We start from the raw sequence: 12,674 nt of genomic DNA, 5'->3' as shown, positions 1-12,674 counted from the left end.
TTTTAGGGTTGATAGATCATTTTCGGATGGTACTGCCAAAGCAGTGCAGCAACATACAGCCGGACATTGTCCTAGTGTGAAACCACTGTTTCTTGAGCAACTTCTTTCTCATGCCTTAACGCAAATAATTTTACGTCAATGTAATAGTCACAAAGTTTTATGCAGTTTATACTTTTATGTTTCATGCCAATGCTATTACGTTTGTGTAATAGTTACTGTTCATTGTGGAATGCTGACATAGTTAATTGTGAATATAATCTGCCAGAACGTGAACTGTTGAACACTGTCATGAGTTATCACCTTGAATTGAATGGGGGAGTCGACTGGGGGCAACTCCGGCGTTTTGGCTAAGATCTGCACTTAGACAGACTCAGGTCCTGGGGTACATAATAAGTCTTTACAGCGACTAGAGCCATTGGTAATTCGATGATCCGTTCAGACCTGGCAGAGATCGTAATGGTACTGTCAAGTCTGTCTCGGACTGTGTGATGACTACATGGTAGATATTATCAAGGTTGTCCTTGAGGGTTCTCCTCCATTGGTCAGCCCTAAGGGGGATCTGACGTTGTCTTAGTTTTTTTCGGTAACGAGTTGGTGCCTGGTTGCCCTTGTCTTCTGCATAAACCTGACCTGATTCACTGTAGCCCGGGATTGATAACTGGGGGTTTGCGCCCTCGTGGATCGCCTCTAGAGTTTTAGACATCACTCAATGTTAAGGGGTTTTCAAAGCTCAGGTCAGGAAGTCTCTACATTCTAGTGCACTGCAACTGAAATGTCTGCATGACTAAATGTTTCATCATTATATGCATACTGTAATATTTCGAGTGTCTGATCACTGACCTACTCAAGTTTAATATAAAATTCAATCGTATCTCTTCCCTGTAGTCATACAGACTACTTCCTTATTTGCCCCGAGAAAACGTAATAGGTACTTTCATTCGTTATGACAAATACGATAGGCCATCACGTCCAGCTGTAGGTGCAAGCATATCGATATTCATAAAACCCAGTATAGGGTTGCCAAGTCTCATATCGGGAGAGAAGAAACAGGGATAGTTTCAAAAATTTTTAGTCAGCCCTTATATATTAATAACTATTACAAAGCAACATCCCTCTGCACGTCAATCTTTTGTAATGGCTTGGTGATATTTCTATGAAGTATGGCTAGATTATGTGATTTATCGCAGATTTATTACTTTTGATAAATCTGAGCTACTAAAATTTATCTCTATGCAATTTTGAGAATTTCCTGCTGCTCCATTATTTTCTTGCGCTGCTCTCGCATTGTATGTTACATCACATGATAATATAATATATTTGCTAAAGTTAATTTATAGTAAAAAATAATAATTTATTTAGCCTTAAATCAAAGTTGACAGTTGGCAGTACTGCGATTGTAAACCATGAGCACATGCGCACTTAATTTTCATTGTTGATTACGGCTGTTTTCAAGTGTTTCATCAATTGTTTTGTTTGATATTTTAATGATCCGTGAGTAGGGCTCCAAGGATTAAGTCAAATTTTAGTTGCTGTGTTAACTCAGTTGTGAATAATGAGTAACGAAGAAAATTCAACGTAACTTTCAAAAGGCTGGGCTTAGAAGACTCAGGTTTGAGATTTGTTTAGAAAGTATGAAAACAGACAAGACGAAAACTTATTGTAAAAATAAATATGAACTGAAGAAACATAAAATTTATTTAATGAAGCATAAAGCATAAATAAAATTCTGTATTTGAAAACGGGTGATTGTCTTAGATATTCGTCATTTTGTTTTTTTGACTATACATTAAAGTTCAAACACTTCTCGATTAATTTTAAAATGAAAAATGCTTAGAATATTTAATATGTACACTGCTCAAAAAAAAAAAAAAAAAAAAAAAAAAAAATGGGACAGTGCTATATCTCCCGTTCTACTGGGCCGATTGACAAAATTCAAACTACGTTTTTTATGTCTCGAATGCGCGACTTAAGATATATATTATATATATATATATAGCACTAATCTAACATAGGTATTTTAACACAAAATCGGACTTTTTCTGAAATAACATACCAATTTTTTTCCATATTTAGATTCTACGACTCAAATTATACCAGAATACCAAGTTTTGCAAAAATCGTACGAGTAGTTTTTAAAATATAAGCTCTCAAAATTTTAGCTCCTCAATGTTAATTGAATTTGGCAAATATTTATTAATATCTCTTTTTTTATTAAACTTTTTTGATTTTTTCTCTCACATTTCGAAATTTAGGTTCATTCCAAATAAAATTTACCCATTTTTGTGTTTTATTTTTTAAATTTCTATTTTTAAATAATTTTTATAAATTTTTCGAAAAACATTTTGAATTATAACCTATAAAATTTTTATCATCATCTTAAAGTAGGTGTATTTTTAAGCATATCTGCAAAAAATTAGACTTTTTTATTCAGAATTTTCTAAGATATACACGAATTTACATATTTTCGCATTTTGAAATTTGGCATCTTTTTTTTGAGCGATAATAATGCCAAATGTGGTCTATGGATTTTTGTTACAGTGAATTGCCACAGCTATTTTTAACCTTAAATTTCAAGTCAAATTTTACGGAGAATTAATTATATAACATTTTCCCCTCAATGATGCGTAATAAATATTTATTAATAATATATGAAAAGCTATTTTTTTAAATTATAGATGATATTATTCAAATTTTTAACTATTTTTTTAAATTTCTCTCTATCTTAAAAAAAAAAAAAATAATAAGAGTAAATTTTTGTAAGAGTAAATTTTTACCTTCGGCGTTTTATCGTCTGCTACCTTACTTCGTTTAAATCAAATTGTCTAAAACTGAGAATTTTCGTTTGATGTTTATTTGAATTTTATGACATTAACTGCATAATTTATTTCTAAACAAACTGTTGCTTTTGAAGTGGCTAAAAGAGCGGCTGATACTAACATCTATATTTTTAAAGCACAGTATATTTTTATAGAAACATAAGATTTAGAATAATCATTTTTGTAAAAGTCAAATTATGATATAAACATGCAATCCTCTAGATACTCAATTAATAGAAGTTCAATGGTTATGCAGAAATGATCTGCAGCTACTTAATGGCTGGATAAGTCAGCAGATTCTGTGGACAAGTAAGAATAATTATATAAAGGACACCCAACATTCTGGATTCAATTAATAACGAGGATACGATGTTTATTAAATGAAAAATGTATTTTTTTGCGTAGCGTATTTTCATTATATCCTTAAAATTCTAATTTGCAATGAAATCGTCAAGAACTGAATCCTAATCATCAGTAATATAATAAATAATTATTACGGTTATTAATGAATCCTTCTTATAAAGTAATTGCAAATATTTCAAAAAACTTTGTCTGAATGCAAATACTTTTCTGTTCAAATATTTTTAATTTTATGTTAATGAAGATTGCACACGATATTATTTATTTGCACTTCAATTCTTACCGTCAGTTCTAGTAGAAGTTACAAATCAATTATATTTAATTAAGGATTGGATTGGATTATTTAATTATGGCAAAGCACACGAGGGCTATCTGCCTAAAGGGAGGGATGCCTTCGTGGAGGACGTTCTAAGGGAAACTGGCTCGTATACACGTTACACATGGGGAAAACCACGAAAACACCCATGTGGCCAGTCCGTTCGCGGGATTCGAACCTCGGACCGAACTACCAGTGTTCAGTGTCTTTACCGCTCGCCTGCTGGTGGGCTACTTAATTAAGGAATGACCATCTAAGTTTAGAAACAGCGTACCGTAATAGCAATTCAATTATTGGCGCCGTATCTTTCATGTTACTCCCGATTGGCAAGCTACATGATTTTTAATGAGTATTGGGGTTTTGCTAGTAACTTCACTTGAAAATCGCGCTTAACTAGGTTAGTTGGTTATTTGAACATAGAAAGAATATGGGAGCTATTTGGTTAAGATGCTTTCATAGAGAACCTTTGTAAAGAGAACCTAGAAAACTACAAAAACCAACCATGCAGCCTGGGTTAGATTTTGCAACAAACAATTGGTATTTAACAATCTTCAAATGCTAGTCAACTGGTGAGGCTCCAATTAAATCTCCAATTTAATATTTTATTTGTAAATATTTAAAATATTGTTGTATTCTTAGACACAAAAAGCAGAATTTAAGTTTTGTTAACTCGTTAGTAAACTACCAAGCCGTAGTAGTTGACTTAAAAATAAATGGCTGTGAATTAAGCATATGACTTTTAATCTTACGTTTTCAGTCAGAAAACGAATTCCAAATGTTTTGTATTGCATGACAATGCATCTTTTCATTATTCAATAACCAGTCGGAGAACCGCTTGCGTTCCGAAAATAATTATGTGTACTCAATCGTCCTGCATGCTCTTCAAATTTGTCTTCTTGTGATTTTTTTTCTTTCCCAAAAACTAAAGTTGCCTCTCAAAGGAAAGTTTTTTGACATTGAAGAGACAAAGGAGTATGAGATCTACTTTCAGAGGCATGTCAAAAACAGATCTCTACAAGCCTTCTCTTCCATTACATGTTGTGCAGTCAGACAAAAAGTTGCATCAGCGTAAATTCTATAATCTATTTTTATTACACTCTGATTACTTTATTAACATACAGTGAATATATACTAAATCTTTTACTTCAGCTTAAGTAATTCGGAATTTTTGTCGGAACTAGGACTTAGAAGATAAGTCAAATTAAATATTTCGATAAGCCAATAAATTCAAGGTCGAAGTTTCAATATTTTATTTTCGGAGGGAGGGGACATTTTTTCAGTTTTGGTCCATTATCCTAAGTATATTTGCTTCAATTCTTTATTTTTCCATAAAAGCGAAAAATTTACGCATGGTATACATATAACGCATAGCTTCAAATGAAAATTTAATAATATACAGAGTGGTTATAATTAAAGTTCCACATTGAAACGGTCATAAAAGGAAAACTACTGGATCAAGTGTTATCAAACTTCGTAATCGTGTAAAGGAGGTAATAGGAATTTATTTTCCGCGAAAAAAAGGAAGTTCGAAACCTCACCACCAGGGGGAAAATGGCGCTGTATGCAATATTGTTAAACGAAATATGGGTCGGAATCTAACTTAACCTTTTGTTACACGGGTTTAATATGTTGTATACCCTTAAGAAACTATGAAGTAGGCAAATTACCATTTAAAAGCGTTAAATTCGATAAAAGTCGAGTGCGCCATCCGTGTAAGTGAGAAATTAGTCCGTGAAAACCACGAATTAGCGATTAGAAAATGTGAGATCGCAAATCACTCGCACCAGTGCGTACAATCTGGAAATCGTTTTCTTACAGATCGCTAATTTGTAATTTTTGAAGCCTGAATTCAGCACTAAAACATGAAGATATTGATTCAAAACGCTTTTAATCGATTTGGGTCAAAGAAATCCCTTATGTTATCTATCTTGTTCCATTGCATTCTCCTACTACATTCGATTGCATAGCAGTCATTCCACACCGTTTAGTGTTGAATGAGAGCTAGTTTTATAACTGAACCATTTTTCTCTGAAAAGCAGTCGACAGCTGGACCACTGTGATTGCAGCTCACTTAGAGTCAATGTTAAAATGTTTCGTGATACATGAACTGCAGTAACGTGGCATTTTAGATACTAAGATTTTTATGCAGGGCTGGGCACCACCTCACGTGTGTCGCACAGTTACTTAGGCAACATTTCACGAATGAACGTCTTATAGGCCAACACTTCCTCTCTTCCCCCCAGACCTCAACCTCTGTGACTTTTGGCTATGGGGTTATCTCAAAAGCACTGTTTATGGTGATAATCTAAACAATTTGGCAGAAATGAAAAATGTGGTCCGAGGTTCGAATACCGCGAACAGGCTGGCTGCATGGGCGTTTTCGAGGTTTTCCCCATGTGTAACGTGTATGCGAGCCAGTTTCCCTTAGAAAATCCTCCACGAAGGCATCCCTCCCTTTTGGCAGACAGCCCTAGTGTGCTTTGTCATAATTAAATAAACCAAAACCTCTTGATGAAACCAGTCTTTCCTTTCATCTCATACCTTCAAAATGCTGTCACACACGGTACACATGAGAAAATCCACAAAAACGCCCATGCAACCAGCCCGTTTACCGGGATTCGAACCCCGGAGTGAACTACCAGTGTTCAGTGACTTTACCGCTCGGCCGTTTGTGGACCTTTATGAAATGGAAGGCGATAACTTTATTTAAAATGATTGTCAGAAATATCAAGACATATTCGAAAAGTTGGATGCTTTTTAATATACTTGCAGAATGCCTAAAGAAAAAGAGCAAGAATAAAGTAGAATGCCTGAAGAAAATGAGAAGAAAAAATAAATTTTTGCGTAAAATTTAGTATTAGTATTTTTTTTTAAATTTAAAACCTTTTAATCTTATGATATTTGATTCTTGCGATTTCAAAAATAAAATATTTGACTAAAATATGAATAACATTTTAAGAAACCAAATGTAGGATAAAATTGTGTAAAGCAATGAGCACAATGATAAAACTGCTTAAAGCAGTGTATGCAAGTCATCCTAAGTTAAAATGTCGGTTATATATCTCTCTTATTTATATATACTTGTTCTGAACGGAACATTGAAAGGCGTGTTAACTGTGCTTTACTGTATTTTCTCTTTTAATATATGCAGTTTTCAAACGCATCGTAGTCTGGGTTACAAAGTATTCTTCCGAAAGAAACGCAATTCAAATAAATAAAATCAAATTCTGGAAAATTTATATTAATAAATATATTTAAAATGCTCAGTTAGAAGGAATAAATAGAAAATTTTAAAACAATTATCTGAAGAGACAATGCAATACAAACAATTGAAATAAAGGTATAAAAATTTAAAAATTACCTAAAATAATAACTACGACAAAAAATATATATAAAGAAAACTATTTGAAAAAAAAATAAAATAAAATAAACACTGCACCTTTAATTACGCAGTTCGAATAGGTAAATAGAAATTTTTAAAACGGTTGTTCGGGAAAAAAAAAAAAAAAAAAAAAAAAAAAAAAAAAAAAAGTGCAACTTAAACAATTAAAATGAAATTCGAAAAAGAAAAAATTACTTAAAATAATAAGTTATAATTAAAAATATAATATAAAGAATATTATTTGGAAAAAAGGAACGATGGTGACTTTTTTTTCCTCTTACGGGAAAGGAAACTAGGTTGCCGTATATTAAGAAGTTCGCCAAGTGAACTATTCTTGGCGCAAACTGAAAAAAAAGTGCCAACATAAATTTGTGAATTTCTCCGTAAATTTCGCTCCAAATTTTATAAAATTTCATATTTAGGCGTAATTTGAGTTGTAGAATCGAAATATGTAAAAAAATTGGTATGTTATTTCAGAAAAAGTCCGATTTTGTGTCAAAATACCTATGTTAGAATAGCGCTATATATAAATCTAATATATATCTTAAGTCGCGCTTTCGAGACATGAAGAACGCAATTTGAATTTTGTCAATCGGCCCAGTAGAACGGGAGATATAGCACTGTCCCATATTTTTTTTTGAGCAGTGTACATTCTGAGTAAAACACAGACAAAATTTTAGAAGCTAAGACATTAATGCCTGTTTGTAACTGAAATAACTACCTCACTGTAAAAATAAAATACTATCTTACTGAGAAAAAATAAACTGCCAAATCTAAAGAATTATTACAACAATGTTAACAATCCAAAGGTGACAAACTACCGTAACAACATATATAAAAAATTAACTCAATAATAGCGTAAAATTAACTGGGAATTAATAAAAAAGAAAAGCAAATTCAGAAAATGGAAAATTAGCAATCTGGCTTTAAGATTTTCATCAAAAGTAATATACCTAATAAAACAACCAAAGATCGAAGTACTGTCTGCAACTCACGGAGCCTACAATGATGACGTCAGAGGTCATACTATGAACAAAAAAATCACGTGATCTTTGATGACACATGCTGCTTTTTGATTTTTCTCTTGCTACTCTAGCTCAAAAATTTCTGGCTGCACTGGTTCTGTGCACAACTTGATTTTATAGAACTCCCTTTTACTTCATTAGCGTCTCATATACGTCAAATAAAATCATTTCCTTGCAACCAGAATTATACTTAATCTTATTAACTGTGCTTAAATAATAAAATTAATGTATTAAATGCATGCTCTACTATGCAAAATACAAATCAGTGGATAATTATGAATATTCTTCTAATACTTTTATGTGCACTTACCACCAGTTACAAAAGCTCCGGGTGCCTCTGTAAGCCAAGCAACGCATTTGATAGAAACTGCTTTACTGGGAAGGCTGTATGTTGTGACTATAGTAGCTATTTCAGTCGATGCGTCAACAAGTTGCAGTCGACCACTTGCAGTACATATTAGTAAATAGTTTTGGGAGAACGGATCCCATAAAAGCCAAGAAATAGAATTTCCATCACTTAATGAGCTCGAATCCGATCCCGAAATCCGTACGTGTTTTTGAGGCATTTTTCCTGGAAGAAGTAAGAAATGTGAAGAACATGATTATTTTTAACTGTATACTCAAATAGCCACATAGTTAATTCCACCCTGAAACCTTCCTTCACCACCCTGAAATTCTGATTTTACATTAAGCCTTCAGTTGTAAAAAAATCAACTAAATAGGTTTTCCTTTTCTTAAAGAATGTTTAATTTTTGCATATATTTCCATAAAAGGTTTTAAATTTAGAAAAACAGGCAATTTCAATAAGGACTTTTATGGTAATTGTTATAAACTCCATATAAAAATTTTTATGTGCGTAACAATAACTTTTAACTTCAGACTTGCAAGGTCTGTTATTGTCAGTAATTAAAATATTTATATTAATGTAATACTTTGAAAAAGCTATGCTATTGATTCGAGATCCTACCTGCCCATTAGAGATTGGGGAGCTGGTCTTCATCAGTCTGAGAGCAAGACATTGTTCTCCCATTAGCGAAGTAATAAATAAGAGTGCACCCAAACAATGGACTTGAATATATTACGCGGCAAGGACGAATGGGCTACCAAATGAAGAAAGAAGCGAAACGTTCTGCGATCTAGAGGCTCAGACATCCAATTACTGTATGAAAGATCTGATGTTCGATTCCTATCAGATATTACTAAGCATTTACAGCCCAATGTATTCTTTTTAGTAAAAAAGGTGTTCATTTATATTAAAGCTCTCTTGAAACAATAAAAATCGTTTAGTAAAATTAGTTGGGTATGAGCTCAGACAGCAAAAAGAATTTTAACAGTATTCAATGCAGATGAAAAAATTAATACATTTCAAAAAAGAGAAACATTTATCAAATTATAAAAAAGCTTTTTTTTTTTTTTTTTTTTTTTTTTTTTCTTTGGTTTGCTAAAGTAGCGGGATTTGCGAGTCATTTTTATGTCATTTACAAACACAAGTGTTATACTCAGAACATTTGGGGCTGCAAATTTGAATGGAATATTGGTTCCATTTTGCAATATGTTAACCTTGATGTCATTACATGAATTTCAGTCTGCTGTAAATTTTTTCCGAACGTTTTGTGAAAGCTTTTTCTTTCTTTAGATTAGCAGTATGTGAGTTTAAAAGAACAATGTGGTGATATTTATAGTGATGCCTGGAATTGATTGTGATTACGAAATCAAATAAAATAGAAGGGTTAACTTAGTTTTATAAATATACAAAATGAAATGGAAACATTCAGACTTTGCGTAAGTTTATATTCTTTTACCCAAAATTAAATTCATGATTTAAGTAACATCTGTGTAATGCTGTTTCAAAATATTTCATTTTCCACTCTAATATGGCTTTTAAAAATAAATGCAAATTCCAGGGCATAGAGGAACAGTATGTTGAAACTGATGAAAATATATTGGTAGAAATTTTCATTCAATTTATTTTGAATTACTGCTTTGGTTGTAGAGTCATTAGGATTTTTTTGAAGGAGACGTGAAAAAGGTGAAATGCCCTCCCCGGGACTCGAACCTGGACCTCTGGAATACGCGTCGAGTGTGCTACCTTTACACCACGAAGGCACGCTAGAAGGAGGGAGAAAATATCTTATACAGTACTCCTTTTAAAGGGCGACTTGGGATTAGGGGACCCAATTGCCGAATCCTGGTGGGGACAGGTGACAGGTGACGGAGGACGGGGACGCCTGGTGTTTAACATAGGTAAACAGGCGTGTGTCCCACGTCCTCCCCTATCTAGGAATAACAACTCCCTGGGGCCCCGTGAGGCTGCCTCGGGAGTTTATAATACATATCTAAAGATCAATACATGGCCAAACAGGAGATGAGGATTATTGTTTGACAATGGTTGCGTGACAATAACTTTGTGGGTGTGCATGGCTGTTGGAATAACACAGCTACATAAAAATATACAAAACAAATACAAGAATAGATACATGTACAGGCAAAAACAAACAAATACTAACAGATACGAACATAAGGATGCATTGATATTAAGATAAATATGAAGAGTGACACATATGTAAGATACAAGAGTAAAAACAAGAGTAATACAAGAGTAATAAATACTTAAAAAAAAAAAACTAAAATACAGAGTGGGGTAAAGGGAGTCATATGTGTATTGCTGGTATCCTTGTGGTTGTAAATGTGCTGTGAGTACTTAAACACAGAGATGAAGCAATGAGTACTGGATGTAGAGTTATGGCGCCAGGAGTTAGTGTTAGAGTTCGCTGAAAGTACAGTCTGCACTATAGTTCAAATTTGCAAGAGTTCAGGCTACACTAAAGTTTAGTGTACATTGTGGTACTAATAGCACTAAATTTTTTTGGAGTTTGGCACAATCACTAAGTTTTAATGCAACTGCTATAGGTTCGTACAGTCGCTACAGCGCAGACACTATGTTAGGCACAGTAATTTCAGTACACAGTCACAATGGTTGCACAGTTACTATGACTGTGAACAAGTTTAAGAGAATTATCTAAGTCACGGTGTAGGTACTGACGTTCACTGATGTGTGCACTTATGTAGTGCTTAGGCATAGTCGGAGTTGGTGCATGATGTATACGTGCGGTGTACCATGCATTGCAATATGTTGGAAGGTGATGTAGGCATTCGAAGGCACTTTGAGTTGACACAGTTGGTACTCTGCTACCACACCGGTAAGGTAAGTTCTAAAGAAGATTGACGTGTGCACATAAAGTTGAAGGCTTGGTGGTGGGGAGCTTTTGTTTAAAAACTTGTGGGGGTGGCCCCTGAGTGAAAAGCTTTTGAAAAGGTTGGATAGTCGGTAGGGGGGACGAAAAGATGATCGTGCTTAAAGAGTTGCTGGATGGGTCTTGGTCTATTGCGGTGAGCAGATATCTTGGCCCATTGCCCCGATTTGAGTGATATGGCTGGCTTGTGAGTGATGATAAAGCGGTGGTACGCATCTGTGTTCATGGTTGGACATGGGAGGTGATGGTCTTTTGTCAGCTGGCAGGTGAAAAGATAGTGGTCTGGGTTGCCTGGGGCTCCACAGACGCATATATCTGTTGATGAAATGTTGTGCCTTTGGAAGTAGCTGGGGAATGGGCCGTGTCCCGTGATATATCGTGTAAGCGGAGCGATTGCGATGTGTCGATCCGTGCTGACTTTTGGGAAGAAATCGTAGGTGCGGCGGCTAGTTGTGCTATGGTTCCACTCCTCCTGCCATTGTTGGAGCCCTTTACTCCGGAGCTGTCCCTTTAGGTAGGAAGGTGGGGCTTGAAGGTGGATCTGCTGTGCATTTGAGTCAGTTACTGCCTGATTGGCTAAACGGTCTGCTGACTCATTGCCTTCGTTGCTGGCATGTGCTTTTATCCATATCAGCGTCGTGTACATATGGGAATTTTGCTGCAAGAGGTGCTGAAGGGTGATGACTAGTGGGGATCTGTGCTGATGGTTCAGGAGGGCTTGAAGTGTTGAGTAGCTGCCTGTATGAAGTGTGGCATGAGTTAGATCATTATGGACCATGTGCTGCCGTGCTGCTGTGATGGCCAGGACCTCCGCTTGGAAGATGCTGTTGTGATTTTGCAAACGACCTTTCCATTCTTCTTCTATCAGGCCATCCTGGTAGTGGATGTAGGCACTGCCTACACCTTCCTCCTGTTTAGAACCATCTGTAAAATTGTGGGTACCTTGTGAAGGTACTTGCATTCCAGTGTTGGTAGGGGTGCGTGGGATGATGACAGAAATTCCTTTGCCTTTAATTGCCGGGTGTGTGTGGAGAGGGTGTCCAGGTGTTTCAAACTGGACTGGGCTGTAGGTACTATTGTAGAATGTGACGTCTTTTCTTAAGTATACTAGAGTTGTATATGCCGCTTCCATTTCTACTTTGATGTGGAGAGGCAGCAACCCCGCAAGGACAGTCACCGCACTTGTTACAGTTGTGCGAAAGGCTTTCGTGAGGTTGAGGCGAAAGGGCGTTGGACGGTAGTCAGTAATTTGATTTTACGAGCGCCCATTGGGTGGGCCCAGGCAGCGGCAGCGTACGTGGCGATCTTCTCTGCCACAGTGTGATATAGGATCTTCTGTATATGATGGTTCTGCCTCCAATTTTGCCCTTGAAAGGTGCGTGCCTTCCTTGCAATGGTGATAGTTTTCTTTCTGATGTCTTGAATGTGCGGGAGCCACGTGAGTCCTTGATCTCAGAGAAGGCCTAGATGTTTAAGAGTTGAGACTATCTTGATGTTTTGATTGTGCAATTTGATACAAGG

General features: G+C 35.3%; 1 protein-coding gene across 1 annotated transcript in view; it reads right to left on the bottom strand.

The window, feature by feature from the left end:
- Positions 1 to 12,674, bottom strand: part of LOC118200694 (WD repeat-containing protein 17-like) — a 326,195-nt gene that overhangs the window by 231,660 nt on the left and 81,861 nt on the right. Inside the window, exon 4 of the mRNA XM_085808418.1 lies at positions 8,210 to 8,470. Within this exon, the coding sequence (XP_085664544.1) occupies positions 8,210 to 8,470 (261 nt within the window). The remainder of the gene's footprint in view (positions 1 to 8,209; positions 8,471 to 12,674) is intronic.

The sequence above is a fragment of the Stegodyphus dumicola genome, chromosome X1 (genome assembly GCF_044657685.1).
Source record: "Stegodyphus dumicola isolate Sdum_Otavi_A_Nest chromosome X1, ASM4465768v1".
In the NCBI taxonomy this organism is placed as follows: Eukaryota; Metazoa; Arthropoda; class Arachnida; order Araneae; family Eresidae; genus Stegodyphus; species Stegodyphus dumicola.
The sequence above is the reverse complement of the archived record's forward strand: the minus strand, read 5'-3'. Positions and strand labels throughout refer to the sequence as shown.